General features: G+C 44.2%; 1 protein-coding gene across 10 annotated transcripts in view; it reads right to left on the bottom strand.

Annotated features, from left to right (window-relative positions):
• Window positions 1-26,835, bottom strand: part of PPP6R1 (protein phosphatase 6 regulatory subunit 1) — a gene marked incomplete at its 3' end in the record, with an annotated part of 49,862 nt that extends 23,027 nt beyond the window's left edge. For 6 of the 10 annotated variants that reach the window (XM_082196919.1, XM_082196918.1, XM_082196922.1 and 3 more), the window contains exons 1-5: window positions 26,687-26,810; window positions 4,640-4,872; window positions 2,895-3,081; window positions 1,245-1,382; window positions 339-404 (exon numbers count right to left, since the gene is read on the bottom strand). In XM_082196919.1, the coding sequence (XP_082053045.1) occupies window positions 339-404; window positions 1,245-1,382; window positions 2,895-3,081; window positions 4,640-4,866 (618 nt within the window). In that variant the 5' untranslated portion in view covers window positions 4,867-4,872; window positions 26,687-26,810. Of the gene's footprint in view, window positions 1-338; window positions 405-1,244; window positions 1,383-2,894; window positions 3,082-4,639; window positions 4,873-5,840; window positions 5,860-26,360; window positions 26,461-26,686 lie in introns of those variants that run through there. The other 4 variants (XM_082196924.1, XM_082196925.1, XM_082196917.1 and 1 more) reach the window with 3 other exon arrangements.
• Between the last annotated feature and the right edge of the window lie 653 nt (window positions 26,836-27,488).

The raw sequence follows: 27,488 nt of genomic DNA, 5'->3' as shown, positions 1-27,488 counted from the left end.
AAGTGGCACTGGTCTGCTTGATTTTGAATACCAGTCGGGCTTGGTTTCACTAAGCTTGACTTTGAAATAATCATCATCACAACGCAAGACACTAAGGCTGCAATCTTAGACACATTTGTTTGGGAGAAAAATCCCATTGAATGCAATGGGAGGAAATATGCATGGTATTAGGCTGCATGAAATACACCTGTTTAATTCCACCACAAGCAGTCTAGCATGTTTGGCTCCTACTGCGATCAGCTAACAGAAAGAAGTTCAAAGCCCTGACCACCCACCTATCCCACACAAAAACATACATTCTTTCCAATGGAAGGCCCCAGGACACATTTAATACTTACATTGTCATCTTTTGAAGGGTCGATCATCCCAATGAGCCTCTGCACAATCTTCTCCTCATTAAGCCACTTTTGATTGAGGGGAGGGGGTGAAATGAACATGGATGGAAAGGTTAAGCAAGTATATTTCACTCCTGTTCCAGTTACCAACCGAAACCTCCCAGGGACAGAAGATTGCACTCATATGCATTCAATTTTATCTTACAGTGCTGACCTCTGTGCCCCATTGTTTCTCTAAAGGTTCAACCAGTATCCTTGAAATCTTATTGGTAAATGCCATGCAATTTGGACTTTGGAAGCCCTCAAAACACAAGACCTTCAAAGGATGCTGCTGTGAGAGACAAGCTTCCCAACTTCGGGTTGGCTATTCTACAGAACAAGAGTATTCTGAAATCAGGTATGTATCCACATAGCCCCTATGAGAACACCAGAGGTCAGTGCAGAGGTATAGAGCAGGGAGTCATTTTGAAGGGTGGCACCTCGAATTCCAGAACAGATGTTCAATAAAGAAACATGGACTAAATTTGCTTTATCACCTTTCAACAAAAAAGGGCAAACCTCTATTTGGGTAGCTGTTTCTCTTACACTGCTTCTCCAGATAAGCAAACTAGAACCCACAAGAACAATAAACTGAATGCGCCACAAACACCAGCATTCCTAAGATTCACATCAGGGGCATTTGGGGAAATAATGAAGATATTCTCCAGGTAAGCCTACTGAACTGCAGATCTTTCCCTTCTAATTGTTCCAGTGAATAGGGCAAATATGTTTCCAAAACCTTTCATTCTGTGAATGATGAAAGGTTCAAACACAACAACTGAGGACTGAATGTGAAATTGTGCTGCTTGCCATTTCAAGAAAGAGGAAGGAAGGTGAGACAGTTAGGAGTGCCTGCAGGAGGACCCTTACATTGAACACATCTTGTCTGAGCTGTGGCTGCTCCACACAGGTGAGGAGCCGCAACAGGAGGTCCATGATGGCCGAGGTACCGATGTGGCATAGCAGCAGGTTGACAAAATCGTCCTTCTTGCGCAGGAAGGCAACTATCTGGAAGACAGCAGAGCAAGTGAGTGGGGTGGAAGGGATGAGACGTGAAGGAAAGGAAAGGAAAGGAAAGGAAAGGAAAGGAAAGGAGAGTCATCTCAAGTAAGCTTGCACAGTGTTGTGGTGACTCAAACATTGGAACAGAAAGGAGATATGGTATACATTTCTTATGAGCCAGTCTACAATTGGGTTCAAGTTCCTTAAATAGGTAAAGGCCGTATTGGACATCTGTCTCATCATTAGGTTTTGAATTTTTGCAAGATTGTCGTGGTGCAACGGTTAGAGTAGGGGTAGGCAACATGGTGCATTGCAGATTTTGTTAGACTACAACTCCTATCAGCCCCAGTCAACAAAGCCAGACAGTTAAAGATGATGGGAGTTGTAGTCCAGGTGTTGCTGGATGGCATGGTTATTAGCTATCCCTGAGTTAGACTGTTCCTGGGTCAAAGCGTCTGATTAGGACTGGGGAGGGAGTTCAAGTTCCCACTCAGCAGTAAAGCTCACTCACTGTCAGCCTGACTTAACTTACAGGGTTGTTTTGAGGACAAATGGGGAGAGGGGAAGACAGAAAAAGTACATGTGCAATCTTAAATTCCTTGTAAGAAGAGCAAGATACAAAAACAATAAATACAGAAATACTGTCAGCCAATTTGAGTTTCTTCAGAAAGAGAAAGGAAGGTCAAGTCTGTTTATTTTTTAAAAATAAAACAATCTGAGCACATACTTTTGGCATCATAAGGATTAAAAAAAAACTTGCTTGGCTACAGAACTTGGTGGGTGACCATGGGATAGTAACTCACCCAACATAAATCATGAGAAGGCCATGAGGATAGAAAGGAACACACACCATGTATGCTACCCTGAGATTCTCTGAGGAAGGCAGCATAGAGTATATAAATGGTTTTTAATGAATGTATACCAGAACTATTAAGAACAGAGGAGCAGCCCAGCTGAATCAGACTGAAGGCCCATGCGGTCCAGGATCCTATTTCACAAGCTGATCAACCAGATGCATCTCAAAATTCACTAGCTTGAAAAGCCCAATATTGATACTTATTTCTGACATGCTTCAAGTCACCATTTTCACATAGTCAATACTAATTCAGGGTGCATCTTTGTATGGCGACAGCTAGTATTTAGCACATCAGGGATTCCGAATAAATGCTAGAGAGTCAATAGGCTCCCCCATGTGGACTACATCAAGTGTTGCCACATGAGGATGTAGCAGTTAGAAAATATTTACCACGTATTTCCTAACGAGCTCACTTGCTAGGGCTTCTGTAAGTTGTTCGGGAGGACCTAATGAGCATTCTCAGGAGTAAGTTCCCTGAGCCACATGAAGCAATTTAGGGGACAGGGACATTTAATCAAAATATTTAAAGGCTGCCTTTTGCTAGAGCATCATTTAAAAATTCACACTGCAAATTTAAGGCAGTAGTATTAGCAATCTTTTAAAAACATGGAAGAGTTAAAACTGGCATAGCGCCCGACTGAGATGAGCACGTGCAAAGATACCTGATCAGTCTTGCGGTTGATAAGGATCCCCATGACCTTGCTGAAGAAGCTAGCCAGCAGCGGGTTGAGGATACCGCCAGTCTGCAGGAAGCTATAGAGGCGCCGCAAGAGAGACTCGTCCTCCCCCAATGCGTCGTTTATCTGGGTGACGTCTGATGTCAGGATCTCACACGACACACTTGGATACCTATAAGAGAGAGAGAGTTTTAAAAAAGCAAATACACAACCAGACCTGCTGCATAATCATCTCCACCAGCCTCTTCCTTTTGAGTGAACGTTGTGTGGCTGTGCTTGGCCCACCTGCCTGGCAAGATCTATCAGTATCTCCAAAACAAGAGATACCTGCCATATTTGTGTTTTAGTTTAGGGCAAAATAATGTTCTACAGCAAGATAATCCCATGAAAAGCCAGGTCTTACAATCTGTATGCAACATGTCAGGAGGTCAGGAAGATTTCCTTATTCCACATACTTTATTCTATTTATTCAAGTCAGAGAGAGAGGACCAGGGTGAACACAGGGCTTTGGCCCATCAGTCACTGAAAAGGTGTCAATTCCCTTCTTTGGTTACTGAAATTTTAGCAGGCACTGACCATGTACTTATTTTCATTCTGCTCCATGTTTGTTTTAATCGAAGCAGGTTTTCAAACTGCCAAATTCTGCACACATCATCAAAATTCAGAGCTTGTACAGCAATCATGGAATATATGCACAGCTTTGTTATCAGATCAACAGGCCTACCTACCCTCCCTCTCTAACTCCTACTCAAAGACTTAGTTGGCTACAACCCTAGAAGATTTATGATGCAGTGACATCTATGGCTTAATGCACAAATACACTAGAGAACTTTTCAAGTTTAAGTTATTAAGTTTCCTTTCAGCTGATGCATAACGCTTTCTTCTGACAGCAACCAGGTTTCATTCATTCCCAAGATGGTCTAAATATAGAACAACTATATTGCTATTAGTGAAGGTACTGGGCCAGCTTGGAGGCAACATTCCAGGCTTTATAAGCAATGGTTTATTAATCTAGGAACAAACATAAAGTCTGCACACTCCTCGCTTGCCAGTCGCCTTGTAGGTCAGCTTCAGTGCAGAGAGCCCAATTTGTTTTAAAACAGAATGCTCCCTCATGTTCAGAACAGGAACTGCGGCTCAACGCTAAGAAGGAACTCCAAGCCAGAGCTAGTGCCCAGGCCCAATGCGTGCTTCTGGCACGAGAAACTATGGTTTATGAAGCCTGGAGTTATATGCCCACCCAATGCCAAACCATAGTTTGTGCTTCAGAATGCACAGGCAATCCATCATTCAGAGCTGCTCCTCTGCTCCAATTTCCCATATGCTCACAACTCACAACTCAACATGCCGTGGCCTTTGGAGATGGAGCAGCAGCTTGTAACTACAGTTTGTTAAATCACACCAAACCACAGTTAGAAGAAACTATGGTTTCCAATCATGGTTTCCCAACTTGCTGCAAATCATGGTTTGTCAATTCAGATATCCCTTGGATTTATAGTTTAGCATGGTATCTCAATAAAGCTGATGCCTTGACTTTTCCCATTAAAAAAAAATTAAAAAGCAGCAACCATGCAGTTTTCTACCACCCCGCTCCCATGGGCAGCTGAATCAGTAAAGAACCAAGAGAGGAAAAATGAACATGGCACATTTCTTCTTTGTTCTGGACATATCAAACAAACAAATAAGAGAAGCTCCATTTTCATCCAGTTCCCCCTTCCAAAAGAACTTACTTGTATCGTACTCTCTCATCCACGTCCCCAGGGGGCTCCTCTGTCACGCAGGTGACCAGTGCTTCCATGTGCTCAGGCTGAACCAGGAAGTCCACCAGCTTGCGGTTGACCACCTTGCATTCCTGTAGCACATCCTCTTCATCCAGAAGTTCAAAAAGGGTCACGTTGCCACGCTCCAAGAGGGTGTCAATATGAGAGGTCGTGTGGAGGTCAAACTTCCAGAACATGGCTTGCTGCGGAGAATGGAAAATGAACAGAGGGGCCAATTGAAAACCAACCAACCAACAATGGGATGGGAGATAAGCACATGCATCCCAAGCTAGCAAGTGCAAGTCTCCTAAAGTAATCATGCATACAACTGCCCTGTACTATTTTTCTTAAAAAAGTTGTGCTGGAACTCACCACGGACACCTCCCTTTTTCTCTTATAATGACAATGGTGCCCACCAGAGTTTCAGCAAGTTCCTGCTAGAAAAAAAGCCCTGCGACTGCATCTTCTTAATTCGAAACAATCCTTGCACAAAAGGTGTGGATCAGAGCCTAGCATAAAACTGTTTCCAACTGAAAACTCAATGGCACAGAGACAGCCATTATTGGCAGGAAGGGAACAGCAATAACTGAGAGGATAAGGACATCATGGGAAAATCAATGGGACAGGTATAAACAGAACAAGGTAGACTGGGTGGCTCAGGGATAAAGGCTGCGGACTTGACTTGTGCTAGATACAAGAGAAACAAGGAAGAAGGTGGACTGGGGGGGAGCCAGCACATCCTGAGGTTCAGCCAGGTTGGGCATGTCAGCGTAGTAGTGCCACCCATGCTTTTGGGAGTCCAACTCCTAGCAGCTCAAGTCAGCATGGCCAATTGCCAAGGATAGTGGGAGCATCTGGGGGGGCACCATGTTGGCCACCGCCAATTTAGGGGTGAGAACATTTGGCTCAAACTAGCACACCTCACTACAAAAGGAAAAGCAGATGTTGAAATAAGTACTAATAGAAATGAGTTCAGAGGAAGGTAAAGCAAAACGGCCAAGATCTAAGAGCTGATAAGCCATCCAACAGAATTCATTAAAGGCAAGCCGAGCAGGAATGGAGGAATGTAGAGGACTCCATTGAGGCCACAAATTAAGCTGGAGCTTAGTGTGACTGTGGGTGTGCCAGTGAGAAGCAAAAAAGGAATAGCAGATGCAGAGGGAGTTGTAACCTGAGCATTTCCCAGCTAAGATGCTAAGTGTCCAGTAAGGCCAAGTCTGGTGGAAAGGGTGGTGATCTGGAAAATAATTAGCAAAATAACAAAACAAGGGGGAAGAACTTGAATGTGGCTGGTGTTGGTCATTCAGAGCAGACTAACTATTCCTTAACTATGAGCTTTCTGGACACCCCTTCTAAATTTATGCAAACTTCCCTCCCCCAGGAAATCATCTCTTCTACAGGTGAATGTGACAAATGTATTCATGCAAGTAGCATAATACTGTAAATATGTCAGGCAATTCACTGTTCACCGGGAGACCCAAAGAAAAAGAAATAACTCATGCCTATTGCCATTTCTTAGCGGACCAGCTCTAAAAAGAGCCAATGATCTTCTGAGTCCAACTACAGCTGACCAGTTGGTGGCTCCTGAGAGCCTAACACCTCAGAAGCTCCAAGAAATAAGAGGTATTCCTTTTATTTTTTCAATCTCCCGTTGAAGACTAATTGAATCAGAATATATACTAGGACTAACAAACTTGTCTCTTGCATCTGCTGCATTCCTTATTGTTTTTGCTTTGGGTATGCTCTACAAGTGAACATGCAGAAATCAGTAGATTGGGGTAGCTAGCTCTTTGCTGGCAGTGGAAGAAAAATGTAACAGGCTCTCTCAGACTCCTTCTGGAGTCTGATGAAGAAAGCAGAAACTCTTTCTGAAACCCATTCTTAACCAGCCATCATGGGATTTTACAGGTGCCAAAAATCTAACAAGGTCTTGACTGATAAGGAGGAAGGCACTACCTTCCTCAACATCCTAGCTCTGACTGGAACTTCAACCTGTCCTGTAGTTGGAGAATTTCTGCTTCAAACCCATGATGACTGGGAGCATGACAGAGTGACTGAAGAGAAGCAGATGGGCTGGTTTCACCACCCCTTTTCAATACATGCTTTCGGCCAAATATGGATTACTAACTACAAGCAAAAGCCAAAAGGGTAGTAGTCATATTGTGAAGTAACTCAGTGTTTCCCAACCTTGGGCCTCCAGCTGTTTTTGGACTACAACTCCCATCATCCCTAGCTAGCAAGACCAGTGGTCAGGGATTATGGGAATTGTAGTTCAAAAACAGCTGGAGGCCCAAGGTTGGGAAACACTGAAGTAACTAACATACAAGAACAGCAGTAATGATCTCATGAGCGCACAAATGACACTATCTTCCGTGCCATCGTTTCTCATGCATGTTTTGCAGGTTTCCCTAACTACAGCTGCAATCCAAAGCGGCAAAAAGATTCTCTGTATCATCAGCGAGGGAGGGGAAAAACCAGATAGAAACAAATAGTAACTTGGAGACGCCCCGCTTCCCTTTTCAACCCTGTTGCCACCACAACTGCAAAGGCCAAAAGTTTTCAGTCGGTTTCCAAGCAACCTTGACACAAGGCTTTTGCAATATAGCAGCACAGGCAGCCTGGCTCTGACCGCAGTCCTCAGATCAACTCAGAGAGACTGGTGTTCAGCACAAGCTGCCAACACACATGGGTGGAGAGGGAGGGGGCAAAGAGAGGAGAAAGGTGGAGGCAGGCGTTGTGAGGTTCAGCCCTTTATTTTACAAAACCTAGGCTCAGAAGGAGGTCACAAAAAAGTCTGTGAATTGACTTAATTACCCACAACTCATTTACCCTTACAACAACCATGTGAGGTAGGTTGGTTATTTGTTTAACACATTTATGTAACCCCTTGTATCAGAATTCCAAGGCAGATTGTGCGCATATATGCACACAATCTCCAACAGAATATAAAAACACTTGGGAGATTTTAGATGTTTTTATAAATATACATAAGACACAATAACACAAGACTCAATTAAGTTCCCAAAGCAACCCACCAACCATTAAACCAGAGTTCAGTCCCCATGGTTCGCTCCACACCATTTGTGTTATCAGTTACATTCAAGTCACAGCGCTGTACAGCATGTGGCATTTCAAACAAGACCCAGTCTCTGGTTCCAGCTCTCTTCTTCAAAAAAGCAAATTCCTAGTTCTCACAGTGTCTGAGGAGGACAAACCCCCACAAGGGATAGCACTGTTACCACCTTGCCTTGCTTGTGAGCTTACCAGCTAAGAGAGTGCTAGAGCTGACAGAACTTTAGCACTTCTTATTCAAACCTATCAGATCCCAGCCATTCTTTGACAAATGCCACCTTTAGCTCAGGTGTCAGGTGTGCATGCAGGAGCCAGGGGTCTGCAACCTAAGGCCCATGGGCCACAAGCGGCTCACGGAGGTCGTTTAACAGGCCCCCGAGCCGAGCCGCCTGCTTGGCGAGTCCCCACGTGCTCCACTAAACCGGCGCAGCGCAGTGACTCGCTTCTGCGGCACAAGAAATCGCGTCTGCGCAGATGCCGGAAATCGCAGGCGCATATGCTTGCGCAATGTAGCCCACAGAGGGATCTCCACTGGAGTGAACTGGCCCAGTTGAGGTAAACCTTGTTGTCCCCCTGGATTAGGCCACTGATGTCAAACATTTTAAGGGACACGCACCAACCAATGCAGGCGCACCCCCCTCACAACTGCCATACGCATTAGTGAAGCGTAGCCCTCAGCTTAACTATATGCCTATTGTCCATATAGCAAGGCTGGCTGTGAAGGGCATGGGTGGGCAAGCCCTGCCACATATTTTAAGCATCTGTCCCAACATGTAAGCACCTGGAATTTTCCCAATCCTGTTTAGAGTGGAAGGCAAGAATGGAGGGGGGGGATCATTTCAGGTTCTTGGCATTCAGCACTGAATTTGAAGAAACTAGCCCTGTCTCAAGTGGGAGGCACGCACCACATCAAGTATTTTCAATAACTAGGCACCAGCATCGAGTTTTTAGGACCCCAGGCTTCGATACATTAGCTATTTTCTTTCTTATTATTATCAAAGGCAGGGGAGATGCACATACACAAACCATGACACCCAGGAGGCTGGAACAAGTTAGGCCTTTGGTCTGATTCAACAGTGCTCTTTATGTTGCCAAGCAGCTCTTTGCTCCAGCGGTGCCTAATCAGGCAGTTTGAGAAGCGCCTTTAATGCAATTGCCCAGGGCCTTGAATGAAAGGGAATCTCCCACTATCTGTCATGCAATAGCTCCAGAAGGCGCAGCCTGACTCCACTCGCTCAGGGAAATGGCAAAGAGGCTCCCCTAAACACAAGGGGAAAGCAGCTTGTACGTCAGCCTTGTTGTAATTTAATAAACAGGAGATTTGCCCTCTTAATTCCTCTCTTCATCAGACTTGCTTGAAAACTGAAGAAAAAGTAAAAAAACAAACAAAACCCCACATCTTTGTGCAAAAGAAAGAAAGAAAGAAAAAAAAGATTTAACTATTTTGGAAAATCCCTAGTGATTTGCAAGAGAAATCTCCTCTGAGCCAAGCCAAGAGAGAAGATTAAAAGCATGTGCTTAACAGAAGAGCAAAAGATTAAGCTACATTTTATGCAATTCAGGTCTCAAGCGATTATGAGAGAGAAAACTTCCCCACCCCCGGACACCTGTTGCAGAATCACTTTTGCTACTTTACTAGGGTACTAGTAAAGTACTAGCATAATTGGGTCTACCTACCTTGACCCAAATTGACTTTTTAACTTTGAAAACTTGCTAAGTATCTCCAAGCTCTGCTAATGTTGCATTGCCTCCTCTAATAGGTTCTGCAAAGATGTTATTGAAGATGGCATGGCTCCTTCCAATCTACCTTCCTTTATATCTCCAGGCTGAAAATATTCTTACATCTTAATGATTTCCCCCTCTTACTTTGGCTGCTTGCCATAGCTGTCAACTTTTCCCTTTTCTTGCGAGGAATCCTATTCGGAATAAGGGAATATCCATTAAAAATCGGGAAACGTTGACAGCTATGCTGCTTGCACATTTATAGACCCATTCCTCCAATAAGGTCAGTCAATTTGTAATCCAATTAACCCAGTACCTGTTTAACAAGGCATGAAAAAGACTTTGCTACTTGTGAGCAGCATTTAAGGTCCTGCGTTTAGAAGCTCAGGTTGGTGGGGAGGTTCTCCCATTTTCCTCTCAGCTGTGGCAAATGAGGGAAGGAGAACAAAAATCTGGAAGACTGGGGGCAGTTTTCTTCCACTATTCTTAAACACACACACAAGTGTAGCAAGGAAGACCTCTGCAGCAGCATGAATAGAAGAAAGAAATCGGCCAGAGAAAAGATTTTGCTTTAAGAAAAAAACCTGCACTTTTCTGGATTATCTTAGACTTGCATATTTGTCTTTACTGGCCAAATATATTACTGTCTTAGATGGACCTCTGAAAACAAAGGGATGGTCTGTCCTGAAAATTCCCAGCAGGAGAGGACACAGCTGGGATTATTTGCAGGAGAACTTGATCAGGTACAAAAGTCAGGGTTGTGTGTGTGTTTTTTAAGACAACAATGAGCCAGTTCTCATGTAACACCAAGCCACGGCTTGGCCGTCCTTAGGATTGTAAACTGCTTCCTCCCCTTATGCACTCTGATTTGGCACCATGTCTGAATTGAGCCAGAAGCAAGGAGAAGACATGCTTAAACCCTGTTCCTACCAGCTTGTGTCTCACACTGGGATGGTTCAGAGGTAGAAACAAAGTCAGTTTAGCTACCAGTTCTCAGCCTTGGGGCCAGATGCCTCCTTTATCCTGTCCTCATCACACATTCTGATTCTCCCCACTCACCACAAAATCCTGCTTCATATTTGTAGTTTGAAGGTGGTGAACCATAGTTTGCCCATTCAGTGGAAATGTTTTGCAAGCTACAGTTTGCATGAACCAAGTAGTCAGGGAAAGAACCCACACATGTGATGGGGGGTAGTGAAGGGAAAAGGGGACCATGTAAATACAAAGCTCATATGGAACGATTTGGCCATTCAGTCATTACACCTCAGAAATCCCAATATCAGAAGCCAGCTATTAAGAATAGGAATTAGGTGTACATGACCCATGCTTCTTACTGAATTCAGACATCTTGACAAACCATAGTTAAGGAAGCTGAACCATAGCTGAATGCTGAGAGGACAAAGCAAAAGCCAATAAGGAATTCAGAACCATGCTGGAATATATAAGGATATATAGCAATGTCTTCCAGCCCACTACTATCTACTAAGACTGGCAGCAGAGAAATGTCTTCCAATACCAGAGATAGCACAGCCCTATATAACCAACATGCTTAAGTCTAATTCATGCATGAAGGGATTGGCCATAGAGTAAGCTGGCCTGTCAGGCTTAGCTCACCTTGGGAGGAACTAGGTAATCAAGCCTTTGCTCCCCTTCAGTCCAACTGCTGAACTCAGCATATGAGGTCTGAGCTGGTTGTTCCAGTTTAGACCGCATGGCTCTAACAAACCACTTTTGAGTTACTATACCAATAATTAAGGAACTTTAACCACTTTGGAATGAAATCAAGCTTTACAGTCAGTGTAATTTTTCTGAATGCTGTATGGAGAAGCACATTAATCTGTCCTTTAGAGAATTTGTAAGTAAACAATTTTTAACTTACCAAATGTGTGGTCTTTTTCTATGCTGGGGAAGAGGGAAGTTTTGGAACACACAAGATCATATTTTAAAGGTCTAACAGGCTATATTTCCATGCTTTGCTGCTGCATATTTTGTGATTTTAAATCTCAGCTGGGGTTCTTTCACCAAAAATACCTACTCCAAACCTGGATCTTGGAGTCGAGGAATTCTCCTTATATACCTATACTTTTTCCTTGCAACCAACATTTTTATAGTTCATGGCAAATCAGTAGCCTGAAATATATGTGAGACGGTGTATTGGCCAACATTATTATGAACTTGTAAACCTGTGCTCTTACTTAGACTACTGCTTTACCATGGGGCTGTATCCCAACTAAAGCAAGTCATACTAAAGTTCCATTTGAATCAATGTGAAAAAAATAGCCATGTGTACCTTGGTTCCTACTGACCTCAATGGGATCCAGCTGCAACTAGCAGTCTGGATCCAACCCACTATCTACCGTACTTTGTTTAGATTATGACATAATGTAATGGGAAGTGATGGGAGGAAGGGCTTATCCCCCCCTCCACACACAAACATTGAAAGTTCGTAACCAATACAGGGAAGAAATTCAGTTCTTTTCTGCATTTTGTTTTCTGGTTTTAAAATCTCCCTGAAGCAGTCCATTTAATCCTGCATCTGCTCGTGCTGAAAAATGGAAAAACAATCCCACCCTCAGGGTATGGAAACACACTTCAGCTTGTCATGCTCAGGAATAGAGTAGCAAGAACCAGACAGTGCTGCAAGATTAAGGAATAACTGGCTCTATACCTGTAGTAGCTGTGCCAAACCTTGAGAAACCAAGTCAGGTCAGGCATGCAAGGTTAGATTCAGCAACTGTACCTTTTTGTGAGAGACCAATAAAAGAGGAATGGAACTCTTGAGACAGCCATCCCAGTAACTTTACCAGATTTCAAATTAAAACAAGCTAACAGCCATCTTCTTGGTGGACTGGAACAAGTCGATTCCAAGGCTGTATCCAAAGAGATTTTGGGGTGGTGGTTTTTTTGTTTTGTTTTCGCTGACTATTAAAGCTTTATTTCAAAAACTGATCCTTATCTTTCAATGTCTCTACGCTTTTTTTATACAACCCTGGACATTTTGTTTTATTTTAGTAATGGTGGTCTTTTAAATAAAAATCTCTTAACCATGATGACTGCAAAATACTATTTAACTTATCAGTATAATAAAACAAATCAGCAGCAGTAAGATAAGGAACAGTATGTGTACCTTTTACAACAGGGGTGGGGAACTATCCCCCTCATAGCTAGCCTTCCAGGGGCCAGTGATGGGCAGGGCCAATGCAAAATACTCAGGGAGGGGGCACCCCAACATTCTCAACCCCCCCAAAAAAGTTTTGAAGATCACTTCCTGATTTGGTACTTAGGTCTGAAAACAGTCTCCTGCTGGAGCTAATGGGACTCAGCACACAGGAAGGGTTGTTCCTTCCCTCCCTAGATGTAACTCCCACATATATTGCAATTAGGCTTGAAAACAGCTTTCCGTTGGAACTGATGGGAGAGACTGTTTTCAGGCCTAACTGTTGTGGGGTATATGAGCAAGTTGCATGTGGTTCAGGGCCAGAGCTGCAGAATTCAGAATACTGAATCAAGAAGCTTTCCCTTTCAAATTTATAAGAATGGTATAAACTATTCTTTGTATATCATACCACAGTTTACCAGATTAAAACCACAGCAATCCCACCCCACCCCCCCACCCCCAAGTTCTGAGTGGCCACTGCAAATATGTGCAGCTCTGTCAGAACTTCAGCTTGGTTGAACAACAGAAATACGATTTTAACTTGATCCTTGAAATTGGACGTGCCTTGGAACAGGTTAAAAATTATCCCCCCCCCCCCACTTTGGTTCTGACAACAAAGAAAAATGCGGTGAACTACGACACAAAGTCTTCTCCCGTAGTGGCACAGAAGCACTGTTTGTTCTACTGGCATTTTTCAGTTAAGTAATACCTAAGCTGTGCTCTGTATGATTCTAAATAAAGGCTCAGTCACTCCACATTCATGCCCCTGTTCCAAGTGCTACATTTTTTTGCAGGGTAACAGGCTAGAGAGTTCGTAAAGATAAACATTAAGGACTAGATTTCAACAGGAGGAACAATTCTTGAGAGGCATTTTCATATCCCTGCTTTTTTTTGAGCTTCTGGTGATAATTAAACAGATAATGACACTTGCCTAAAGATGTTTATATGTCCACAATTCATCCCTGTCCTTATTCAGCTTACCAATATCAAGGTAAGAGAAAACTGGCTACCGTATTTTTCGCTCTATAACACGCACCTGACCATAACACGCACATCGTTTTTAGAGGAGGAAAACAAGGGAAAAAATATTCTGAATGAAACAGTGGACGTATCATTTTTGTGCTTCGTGCTGTGGCCACAGACATGTGATCTGATGGTGAATTTGGGGTGACCCAATGCAAAAATCCTGAGAATCCCTGTGGATCCATGCTTTGTAACCACGTTTTTGCACCATTGCAGCCCCAGGCAACAGTGGGTGCGTGATTTTTTTTTGGGGGGGCAGGCTGTAGCCATGGACATGCTATGTGCTCTGATGGTGAATTTTGGCTGACCCAATGCAAAGATCCTGAGGATCCATGTGGATCCATGCTTTGTAACCACGTTTTTGCACCATTGCAGCCCCAGGCAACAATGGGTGTGTGATTTTGGGGGGGCAGGCTGTAGCCATGGACATGCTGTGTGCTCTGATGGTGAATTTGGGGTGACCCAATGCAAAGATCCTGAGGATCCATGTGGATCCATGCTTTGTAACCACATTTTAAGTGGGGAGGGAAGGAAAAACACAGAAGGCTAAGAATGCAGGAGAGGGCTATAACGTGAGGAAAGGAAGGCAAAAGTTTCCCCCCACCCACCCACACAAGCCAGCCACTGTTTAAGGATTTCATCCTTTTAAATGGAAGAAAGCATATTTGAATGCTGTGTGTCTCCAAAAACAAAAAGCAGGAAGTCAAATCAGAATTTTAAGCCGAACCTGTAATCTCTCTTCCCTTCACAAACATTGTTCCCTCCGGAGCAGGGACAGGATAGAACGACGCTCTGCTTTCCTCTCTACTTGCCTGGAGGGGAGGGGCTTTCCCTGCTCTTTGTTCCGTTTGAGCAAACACAGCAACGAAACAGAGCGGGGTGGGCAGTAAGACCCTGAGGCAGAATGCAGGAAAGCAACAGCTTCCTGTCTCACGGAGCTCCCTTCTCCCTGAAGCGCGGTTTGATTTTTGCCTTATTTTTCGGCTCCAGGGACCACACATTCGCTGCATAACACGCACAGACATTTCCCCTTCCTTTTTAGGAGAAAAAATCTGCGTGTTATAGAGCGAAAAATACGGTATTTAAAATATTTTACATTTGACCTTGCAATGCATAATTTCTGAGATGACTTGCAAACGTGTTACAATCACCACAAAACCATTAATAAAAATGAAGGTGGCATCTCTTCCTCTCCAGAAGGTTGCTGCGATTCCACAAAATACACTTGCTTCTTGAGACCAACCTTGGCAGAAGGCCCGTATGGTACTGATATAAGTAGATTACAGTTAACAAACAGGTCTTTGTGGTATTTGGTAGCAATACTTCAATCAAAGACACTTGGCTAAAGATTTGGTTGCCAAGAACAACCTGCTGCTAATTTTCCAGGCAACTTATTGGGGAGCAAACTCAGGGTTTGATCAAAAGGGATTCTAACCCCACATGACAGGTTCCTGGGCCAAGTGATGAGATTTGTCAAACCCACATTCTAACTTCCCATTTTTAAAAAGAAAACCACCACATTACAGCATGTGTTTAGATTTAGCTACCTGGCTATGTCATTAAAAGGCAGGGCAAGGGCATTCCTTATAGTTCTCTTCTCATCAGTACAACCACCCGAAGAGTGTGATTGCTGCTGTTAGGACTGCTCATACCAGGTACACAACTATGCCAACTGGTAGTTTGGTCTGCAAATAATATCTTGGAGGTCCCAGGCCTCAAGGAGGTTAAACTGGCCTCAGCCAGGGCCAAGGCCTTTTCGGCTTTGGCCCCAGCCTGGTGGAACACGCTATCGCAGGAGACCAGGGCCCTGCGGGACATCTTTCCGCAGGGACTGTAAGACGGAGTTGTTCTGCCTGGCCTTCTATCCGGGCCCAGTTTGACCCCCCCTCTATGGGACCCTGTAAGTTACCTCTTTGGCCCTTTTATTGGCTCATGTGGGACCAACCTGGATAGCTGGCCCTGATGAATACTTGAAGTTCCCGACCCCTATGGTTGTAATTCATGGGCAATCATTTAATTTTATCCTGATTCTAATTTTTAAGCTAAATTTTAATCAATTGTTTGATTGTGTTTTAATGTATTTGATGTTAGCCCGGTCTTGGCTGGGGAGGGTGGGGTATAAATAAAAATTTACTTACTTGCTTACTAGAATCAAAAGTAAGTTGCACACACAATTTTTAAAAAAATAACTTCTTTGCCAAGTTAGCTCACAGTGCTCCATTTGTATGCTTTATTCTGAACCTAATATTTTGTTTTTAAATGAAGAGCAGTAGTAAGTGGTATGAGGAGTGGCATGGGTGGGGGAATCTGACTGGAGGCCATGGGAGGGGACACAGCCACACAGGAATAAAGTATCTGCCAAACAACAGAGAGGATCACATCCCCTGCGTGTTGTCAAAAGTCTTCCCTGGCCATTAGGACTAGAAACCGCTTTATTAAAATAAAAAGGCTGAAATTGCCAGGAATCGCTACCAAAATCAGGTTATATGAATACCAGAAGACAAAGAGCCCTATTTTACTGATGGGAAACAAGAAGATTATGGCTTTCAGCAAGGAACTATTTGTTATACAGGTTTTAATTTAGCGCACTCACACTACACATATACACACCCACAGCTCAGTGATTCAAATTTCTTAATTTGTTTTCTTCCGTTATACTCCAAAACTGTTTCCTGCATTTCTCATTTGTGCACTGGCACATGCCCTATGATGTACACAAAAATGGCATTAATATTTCCAGGACACTTATTTACTTTCTCATTCTCAAACTTGCTCATAGCGCCAGAGTTCAGCCTAGATGATTTTCTGGCCCCACCCTCAGTTAGCGGGATCAGCCAAGGTCACTTGCACAACTCCACTAACGCTTGGCCAACTGGTCACAATTCCTTAATGAGCCCTTTGTAAACCTTTGTAAGTGGCAGGCTAAAAAGCCAGCTTGAATGGCCATAGAAGCAGAGTCATCAGGGTTCAGCTGAGGTGGAAGAGAGGCTTGTGTTGGGTCTCAAATTCACCAGAAACTCAAGCAAGCATCAGCCACGGTGTCACAAGCAGTTAATGATCATCGCTAAAGCATGCCAAGAATTAGGGCTTGCGCAGAATGAATAGGGACAGTAGATAGGTGTGCTAGGAAATTGAAAAAGACAACACAGAGTTGGGCAAATTGCAAGGCTTAGCCAGTGTCTAATGCCTAACCATGGATAGAGGGCTAGAGCACAAGTGGGGAATACGTGGTTCTCCAGATCACTCCCATCATCTCTGATCATTGGTCATGCTGCCTGGAGCTGATGGGGCAGGTGGGGTGTGTGTGTTGTTGTCTGGTGGGCCAGAGATCCCACAGCCCTGGATTACAGCTTGGGCCTGTGATTTAAAAGACACAGGAGATGCTGACCAGAACTTCAGGGGAAATGGGAGGAAGGGCAAATACTAAAGAAAGTATTCAGCCTAAAGGAGCCAAAAGGGATAACCTGTGCATGCAGAGACTACTCTCTACTAATGGATTGAGAGGGAAGTAAAAACTTATGAGAACCAAGAATATTTCAAATAGGCAGAACTCCACTGGTTATGAAAGAGTAAGCTGGCCCAATCATGCCACACAATGTGGCAACTGAAAGAAGGCCTTCTCAGTAGCAAATTATGGAACTCCCTCCCTAAGAATATTCACCTAGCTCCTTCTTTACCACCTCTTAGGGGCCAAGCGAAGTCCACCCTATTCTCCCAGGCTTTTAATTGTATTTGATTGCTGTTTAAGATAATTGAGCCTCCTTTGGTTGCTTGACTGTTTTAAATGAATTATTGCTTTTATTATTATCTTTCTCTAATCTTCCACTTCTGTTACTATGCTTTATCTTTATTTTGTTAGCCTTACTGAGGCATTTGCAAACAAGGCAGAATTTAAATACTGACAAAAAAGTAAGGTTGGGAAGGACTGCCTGTTAAAAGTATGCAGGGCAACATTTTTCAACACACATGACCCGTGTCACAGTATAGCAAAAGGTGGTCTCTTTTACAAGCCTCCAGTTTCACTATTGGCAAAGCATTAGGCCATGTGCTTCCTCTACTAGGATCAAGAGGTCTTGCTCTCTACTAGCAGTCACCTCACATATACCTCAGATCATTTCCACAGTCATGGAGACTATTTTGCTCATCATCGTTCACTAGCCGAGAGATGACCCTCAATCCCTGGTTGAACCCCACCCACCTGTTATTACATTACCCTTCTTAAACCCACTCTATTACCTATTCTTGATTAATGAACTTCAGTATGAACAAACGCCTGTCAGCTCCAGAGAACCTACACTCTGGAGTGTGATAGATATAGCCACCCCCAGCAGAAATTCTTGCCCCCCAGCAGATATAGTTAAGGCTTTCCTAGAGGGAAGGATACCCAGAGTCAATGGGAAACTTGCTGAGAGAGGGGATGGGTGTGTTTTTGAAAGACTGCATTGAACACCCACGCAGGAGACCCAAGACAGCTTTATCATGCCACTACAGTCGTACCTTGGATCTCAAACACCTTGGCTCCCAAACAAATCAACTCCTGGAAGTGAGTGTTTTGGTTTTTGAACAATTTTTGGAAGCCAAACATCCAGTGTGGCCTCCGATTGGCTGCAGGAGCTTCCTGCAGCCAATCTGAAGCCGCGCTTTGGTTTCGGAAATGTTTTGGAAGTCAAATGGACTTCCGGAACGGATTCCGTTTGACTTCCAAGGTACAACTGTATAGCCATTGTCAATCAGGAACTCTGAAATGCTGCAGTGCTTTTTTTACAGTGTGTCCTCCCCAGCACACCCTATCCGTTTCAGTCCGGCTATGCCACACACTCTTACTCAAACTGTATGCATGCACAAGCATGTTGAAATATGTATACAGCACTAGGCCCAAGACCACAAACTGCCTTAAAAAAACGATAAAAACTCAACACGCTTGCCAAATTCCATAATCAGAAAACCTGAATTCCACATTCTAAATTTATGACTAGGTGAGTAGGGGAGAGATCCAGGTTAGATTTTCTGATTCAGATTGTCGAGTACTGGGTTTGGCAATAATTGGAGTGTCTCACAGCAACAGTGAAAAGAGAAGTGCAATTTCTGTATGTGGGGCAGGGGGAAGAAAAGTAATTAAGGTTACAGAGACATGCCCTACCTCCTGGACAAAAGGAAGCAAACACAAATTATTTCTTTCTGTTTTCCAAGTCTTTTGGTAGACCTACCTCTTACATTTTTAGGCTTTTCTTCATTTGCAGTGATGACACATATATATAAAATAAGTGAATGAGTAAGAATAAATGCTTCCTTCAGATTCTGACATTGCAGGGGTTTGGACTGGATTACCTTTTGGCTCCCTTCCAACTCTACATTTCTATGATTCTATGTTGGGATCCCTTCTGAGAACCAGTAAGCTATAAAGGAATGTTGGCATGGGCTGGTGAACACAAGATGGCATGATGGGTTGGGAAGGACAAGTTGGATTTGGAGCTCCATGTGAGAAGGAAACAAGAGTAGGGCCATTTTTTAATAAAGAGCCTAACTAAAAATATATCTTGAGGACATAAGAGAAGCGATGCTGTATCAGACCCGGTATCCATCCAGGTCCAGGACAACAGTAGCAAACTAGATCCTTTCAAGAGAGCCAAAAGCAGAACATGTAGGCACCAAATTATCCCTGTCTACATGCTTACTGACACTCAAAGAACTCCAGAAAGTTGACACGGCAGAACTTTCCTTTGCAGAAAGTTCTGGAGGGCACCTGGGAAGAGACGGAGGCTGGACGCGGCGCCTCCCTGCATCAGCTCGCTGCCCTCGCCCACCTCTGCCATGGTGTGATGAAGCAGCGCCGTGCCCGGAGCTTCCGTCTACCGTGGCCACCGTGGCACAAAGCAGCCAGCTGAGCTGGGAGGTGCCGTGTCCAGCCTCTGCCCGCCTCCTCCAGCCCTGCCAGCAGCGCCGTCCTCCCTATAAAACTCTGGGAAATGGGGGTGGGGGGCGCCAGAGGGAGCTTTGCACCATGGTGCCAGATATGCTTAAGACAGCCCTGTCTGGTCTCTGCCCCACTTTTCCACCTACAGAGCTGTCCACAGTACCAGGCAGATGCAGAGGATAGTCGATGTGGTACCCTCCAGATGCTGATGTCTCCAAACCCCATCACCTCTTATCATTGTCCATACTGACTGGGGCTGATGAAACATTCAAAGAGCACCACACTGGCTACTCCTGTGCTAGAGCAGCAGCTTTCAAACTTCCTATCTTTGAGAAACCTTTCCACATCAACTAGACTTCCAAGAAATTCTTGTGCATTTTCCACAAAATCATCGGCCTGGTGCGGAGCACTCTAGGATCTGTTCTAAGACACCTACTTGATGGGAGTCACCTCTGAATTAACCAAGAATACGCAACACATACTATGCAATGCATGCTGTCAGGAACGACCAATGGTGCTGAGAAAGCTAACTACAGAAATTTATTGACCATTAAAGGTAAAGGTAAAGGTACCCCTGCCCGAACGGGCCAGTCTTGACAGACTCTGGGGTTTGTGCGCCCATCTCACATCTATAGGCCAGGGGCCAGCGCTGTCCGGAGACACTTCCGGGTCACGTGGCCAGCGTGACAAGCTGCATCTGGCGAGCCAGAGCCGCACACGGAACGCCGTTTACCTTCCCGCTGGTAAGCGGTACCTATTTATCTACTTGCCCCCGGGGGTGCTTTCGAACTGCTAGGTGGGCAGGCGCTGGGACCGAGCAGCGGGAGCGCACCCCGCCGCGGGGATTCGAACCGCCGACCTTTCGATCGGCAAGCCCTAGGCGCTGAGGCTTTAGCCCACAGCGCCACCCGCGTCCCATTTATTGACCATTACTTGCCCCCTAACTAGCAATCAAGAAACCTGAAAACTACACTCAGGAGGAAGCAAGATAGCCTTTGAAACAAGGTTAAAGTGTCTAGCCCACAAATTTATACTGCATACTCATGCCTATGTTAACCTTTTGTGGATGTGGGTGGCCTCAAAATATGAGAACTGGTTCTACACCAATTTTTAAAATATTCCCCTGCCTGGTTGTATGGAGGCAGTTCTTAAGCTTCCCCCGGGTTGCTGTGATTATTTGCAATTGGAGTATTTACTCTCCAGAACCTCAGCTATTACATTTTAGCACAGTATATTTCTGGTAAAATGCAAGTGTTGATATCTGTTCAATTACAGGCTGTACATATACATGCACAAACACTCATTCTCAACACATCAAGGCCTTCTGATCATTTAAAAATTATGTAGATTCTTTCATTGCCCATTTTGAAGTCATCCTCCAAGTTCTTTCCAAATTCCTAATTCTTATGCAACCTGAAGAGAGGTTTCTCATTTAATAGGATCATCTCTTAAGTATTTGTTTGCTTTGTTTTTTATGGCATTATGCATTTCTCTATTCATTTCTATTTAGTTTTTTAATGTGTTGTACATCAGCTGGAGACACTGGAGTAGCAAGCAACTGACCAGTCTAATAAATATCATGATTATATTTGTAGTACAGTAGTAGTATCGGCAACAGTGATAGTAGTAAAACTGTTGACCATTTTACCTTGGGCAACTAGATGAAACGCAAAACGGAATGGCCCACCTCTCAATCCCTGCCTTCCCTTCCTTCCTCCTACAATCCTATCCTTTACAGCAGGGCTGGGGAACCTGTGGCAACCCAGATGTTGTTGGACTACAACTCCTATTGTTCTTGACCATTGGGCCATGTTGGCTGGGGTTGGTGGGTATTTGACTGTTTTCAGCAATGTCTGGAGGGCCACAGGCATAACAACCCATGCTTTATAGCCAGATCTGTACTGCATTCCCACCACCAATGAAACAAAGTGTAGTGCTACTGCTGCCAGAAGTCAGACAGAGAAGCAAGAATTCTAGCGGCCACAGCACAGTGGTTCTTTGGCAGGGAAGAGCTAATTGCATCATCTGTGGCAGCCCCAAGTTGTAGAACTCCCTTCCCACATAGGTGGCACCTTCATTACAGAATTTCCAGTGATGGCTGAAGATACACCTCTATACCCTGGCTTTTGACACTTGAGGAGTATAGTTTCAGGACTCACCTTATTTTTGTGGTCGTTAAGTTGTTCTTAATTTTATAAATGTTGTAATCCACTCTGGGACCTTAGGGTGAAGGGCGGGTCACCATCGTACAAGTGAACTACACTGTTGTTTCATTGTGGGAAGATACCAAAATTAAGCAGGGCAAACCCTGTTTTTCCACCAAGCAAAACAACTGTGGCTTCTCATTGAGTGCTCCTGTATGACACACATTTGTCATGTCACAGTTATCCATCACTTTTTAAGGTGACCATAAAAAAAATGTCAGAGGACAGCAGTGCCCCATGGGTGGTCCAAAATATTTAGTGAAGGTATGTTCCTGAAAGACCCAAGATCCCTTACTTGTGTAGGCAGGGTATATATCTCAGGAGAACCACCCTAGGATAATATCCATGGTATATTGATTGTATAAACAAGACCCAAGTCAACCCATTCCCACTGTCCTAAAGAGATCCACAGAACTTTTCTCGCAATGATCGGGGGGGGGGGTTGTATATTGAATGGGCACCTCCTTACACCACAACTCCATCAAAGCTTAGCAAAAGGTGGCATTTGTCAAAACAACAGCTAATTTACTGTGGCACAATCTCTCATATCTGGCCTGTGTGCAACAAGCCTTGGTCCCTACTGCTGACTGAGCATAGAAGTATACATTACTCCTGCCCCAGATCAGTCCTGCTGTGGGAAATAAATAAGGATTTCAAATCCCAGGCTGTCTGTCAAAAGGTACTAAAAGAAACGCTTTTTTCAATTACTTCCTTATGTGCTGATTGTAGCAGCAGGATTAGCTTTATATCTCTTCTGCCAAAGCTGTCAAGACAAGCTGCAGCTGTACATCTCCTACATTTAACCATGCCTAGCTGTGGATTTTGATCTCTTGCGGTAGGCTTAAAAAACAACCACCAGCAGCTCTGAGATATTGAACTCCCCCAGGTAAAGTAAGAAAAAGGTTGACGTGTTCCCAAGTTTAACCAAGGCACAGAGACAGATGGGTGGAATCCCCTTTTGCCTTTAATAGCAGACAGATCAATGGAAAGGGGACACCGCTGTCATAGACCTTCTGCATATTTTGATCTCATGAATGGACAGCAGCCAAATAAAAACAGAGAAATGAAACAAAACACACAAATACATACACACCTGACCAATCCTTCCAGACTCTGCCCTAAAGTAGGGAAACAGCCAGAGGATGAGAGCAAGGTACAAGGTGAAAGCAAAATATTATTACTCACCCAACACTTCATAGTGTAACTTTAATTGAAGTCAGATCCAAACACTATACAAGCTATAAAGGTTCCCCTTGCTTCACAACACCCCCCACCAGACTCCTTGGATGCACTTCCCAATTAAGTGATCCTGTTCTGTGCATTAGAAATGCAAACTTTCAGCTCAGGAGTATCCCAAAATAGGTGCAATCATTAAGTCAGTTAAACATATGTATTTTAACAAAAAAGAAAATCCAACATAATGACAATGTGCAAATTCATGTGAAAGGCTATACTCTATATCCAATGGGTAGTACCCAGGCTAATTTAACAATACTTCAGTTCCATTTATTTATTTTTGTGGAACTTAAATTATTACTGACTTGACCACTGATTTCAAGGACAGCTAAGTTCAACTAATTTATGCTGAAATCCTACATGCAGGAAAACACCACTGAACACAATTAGATTCACTTCTGAGTAAACATGTACAGGGTTGTACTGTAAGACTAGATTCAACAATGCATGCACATCACATAACACAGTAGGCAAAAGTCACACGTCTCCCCAATACCTGGAGTTGATTCTACGCATGCTTAACCTGCTTACCATTTCAGCTCTATATTGCCACAAGATTAAACTAGCATCTCTACTTTTCGGATTATGCGCTGCTGCAATGACTTACTACAATAGCAATTTTTATTATTATAATAATAACTATTATAACTACATTTATATGCCAACTCCCCCCAAGCTCATGGTGGCATACATCTTCCCAGTTTATCCTCATAACAACCCTGTGAGATCGGTTAGGCCAGGCATAGGCAAACTAAGCCCTCCAGAGGTTTTGGAACTACAACTCCCATCATCCCTAGCTAACAGAACCAGTGGTCAGAGATGATGCGAACTGTAGTCCCAAAACATCTGGAGGGCCAAGTTTGCCTATGCCTGAGTTAGGCTGAGAGACAGTGACTTGCCACCCAGTGAGCTTCATGGCTGAGTGCTCTCCCAGGTCTTAGCCCAACACTTTAACCACTACACCACATTGGTTCTCAGTAACAGAGTTTCTGACAGCTGGTGCATTTGCTTGACTAAGAAACTGATGGGGCTACCACTGGTGGGGTTATGGCAAAAATGCCATTTGATCAGAATCCTTTTCTCTGCCACCACTCAAAAGTCAAGGTAAGATAAGCACATAACAATGCCATCACATTTCCTTGCTATTTAATCCTGTTATGCCACAGTAGCAGTGGAAATGGCTGTAGGTTCTTAAGCATTCTGTCCCAGTTCTTACTTGCCTGAGCTGCATCTCCAACAGTTCAAACCAATATTCACTATTCATAAACTATGAGGCCTTTTCTACAGTTACCCAAGTAGAACTCCTCCTCTCTCCACAATTCTAACTTCACATCATTTCCCAGTGAGCAACCACCCCATTCCAGAACCAAGCTGAGTGTCTTTCATTTACTTTAGGATATGGACAGATGCACACACACATGATGCTGCAATGACTGTAATTCACTTAGCAGTCTTTCCTTGGTCAATACACCAGCAGTCTTGCAAGCTCACTTTCATGAATCAGCACTTTATAGTTTCATTTATTTTATTGACAGAATGAACAGAGACCAAGAGAATATCAGGTCCACAGAAACTGTGACAAGGACCATGAATTAAAAGACAAAAATAAGTCAGAAGAGAAAGTGGAGCCCATTCCAGTTTCCTGTTTAGAAAGGTCCCAAGAAGTAGGCACCTGCCCACATTTAAAGTAACCAAAAATATATGGATTCTCCTCCAAATAAATAGGGAACCTTTCTAAACAGGATTCACATATCCAGAAGGCTCAACAAGGAAAACAGCTATGTGAAAGGAAAGCCAGAATCAAATTTCTTGATCCCCCAAATGCCACTCAGCCAGTATTTTAACATAAAATAAAGTTCATCTGCTTTTTCAACTTGTTAACATGCTCCACATCTCCAGGTGAAGCCATCTAAAGGTTAATGCAGTAAATTAAACCAACAATGCATTTTCTCCACAGACCTGAAAAACATGAGGCAACTCCCACCTAAGGCAGCAAACATATTCAAAGACAGCCAGTTCCCTATCCTGCACAAAATGAAAGTTACTGTGAAGGGAGTCACAGAATCCCAAGACCATCAGAGAGGTCAGCTCCTGCCTTCAAGAGAGATGTGGAACCATTATTCCTCTGACTCACCAAACACAGCACCAGAGTACAAACCACAGAAACACAGCAAAAATGACAAGCCATGTTTTTACAGCTTACCAGGAAAATAAAAGCTTGGCAAAGAAGGGAATACAGTGTGGGGAAACAATCAGGAGCCCTCAGTGAACAGTACGAAACAGTCACACAATTGTGGATGGAAAGAGGTTGAGAGATCAAGCTTTTCCAGGACATCTCTGTAAAAGGGAACCTAGGGTCATAGCCCTTAGGGTCATTCAATGTCAGCAGGGAGGCGTTAGTGGTCCATGTGTACTCAGTTATCAGAACTAAGTTTATCCATTAACACACTTTAACCACCCTTCTGTACACAGCAGGAAGGTTACAGAGTGTTATATAACAAGGGTGAAGCTTCTGTTTGCAATTTAAGAACATGTAGCATTTCTAATTCATGTCAGCAATCATGAGGAGTGAAGTACAGAGTAGCAATTATTTTGTATAGTATTAGAAGAAATAAACAAACATGGTACCTGTGGGCGTTTCAGTATTAAATAAAAGACATGGTTTATAGCTAGTGGGGTGACGAGGGAGAAGTGGATAGAAGGAGTTAGGTATTGTGAGAAAAGCACACCTGGGGTGAGGACTGAATACCTAGGGCCCTGAATTCTTCCCCTCCAAGCTAATCAAACCCTGAATAGCAAGAAAGAATAGCAAGTCAAAATAAATAAAACTGTGTGTGCATTTGTGCACCATCACTAACACGCCTTAGAAAAATCACTAACCCAGCCGCATACAATTCTCTGTCCTCAAGAAAGGCAAGAAAAACCAGGGCCTGCACCTTTCAAGAAGGAGATAAAACACCTGTTTATCAGTCTGACCAGCTAGCAAACATGACTCCAAGTTTTTATAAAAGAAAAGCACTTCCACTTCAGTTTTCTGGGTTCCCAGTTCCCATCAAACGGGTTTTGAAAGGTTGGCTTCCCTGAACTTTTGCAGGTTGCAACAAAACGTGTTTGTTATGTTTTTTGGGGGGCAGCTGAGAGAGAGCCTTCTCTCCTCTTGAATAGCAACTATAGCAGATAAACTGTCTCGCTGCTGCTGTTTCCAAAGACAGTAAATAGACTTTTAAGAGGATGGGAGTGTAGAGAAGAAGAGGCTACGGGGGGAGACGGGGGGAGACAGAGATGAAGCCGCCGAGTCGGAGGGAGGGAGGCGGGGTGGGAAGGAAGGAAGGAGGGAGGGAGGGAAGGAAGGAGGCTCGTTACCTGACACGGAGAAAGAGGTGGGCCTCGGGAGGAAATACGAGGGGCAGAGGAAAGGATTAAAAAATCAACTATGGGCGTGCGAGGGGGAACACGGAGTGGGTGTGAAGTATAACAGGGGGAGGGTCTCCCTTAGGGAGCTCTAAAATGGCGGCAGCTTCCTTCCCACACCGCTCCCTTCTCTCTCACACACAGACAGTACAGACACATATATATTTATATATATGTATATACATACCTATATATATATAGCACACTCCCGCCCCCGCCTTCTCTCTCCGCCTCCCCCCCCCGTTTTCCTCCCCCGCCCCTCCGTCAACCGCTCTCACCGGGCTCGAGCCCCCTCCTTCCTGCTCCTTTTTCGCCCGCGGGAGAGGAGCCTCTTTCGCTCGCTTCAGCCGCTCTTCACTTTCTTTTCTTTTCTTTTTTTTCTTTCTGTGTTTTTTTTTTTTTTTTGCCTTCACCGCCGCAATCCCACAATCCCCCGCGCGCGCCTCCAGCGGCCGACCTGCTGTTTCCTCCTCCTTCCGCTTAGCCCCTCCCCTCTCCTCAACTCGGCGTTCTCTTGCCGATCCTCCTCCGCGAGCTCTGTAGCTCCGCCCCTGTCCTCCAACTTAAGCTCCTCCTCCTCCTTCGGGCTCCCCCGCCCCCTCCCGTTTGTCAATGGAGGGAAGAGGGAGGCGCACCTGCGCATGCGTCACGCTCCCTCGCCTCATTTACTTACGACAGTTGTCCTGCTCCTTTCGATACTTCTGTTCCCCAAGTGAAATTGCCACCTAACTCTTGCTGGCCTCTGTTTTACTTCCTGCCCCCTCTGTGTATTTCTCCCCCCCGTTCATTTTGTTTCTTCTCAACGATTTTGTACTGGAAGTTTCGTTGAAACGTTTTGTAGGCACTTTCAGATTCTTGCAGACAAATCAGCTGGGTTGTGGCACCATAATAATTGTGACCCTCACAATTATTATGGCATACACTTCTCTGGATTATCAGCTCCCGCCCGGAAACCAATGCCCCACTGTGGAAGGACATGTGGATCCAGAATTGCTCTCCACAGTCACTTACGGACTCATTGATAAAACCGTGTTTATGGAAGACAATCTTACCCGGCTACAAGTGATCGCCAAAGAAGCA

Source organism: Podarcis vaucheri (genome assembly GCF_965113315.1).
Source record: "Podarcis vaucheri genome assembly, chromosome: 13".
Taxonomy (NCBI): Eukaryota; Metazoa; Chordata; class Lepidosauria; order Squamata; family Lacertidae; genus Podarcis; species Podarcis vaucheri.
This window is presented reverse-complemented; position numbering and strand designations above follow the sequence as displayed.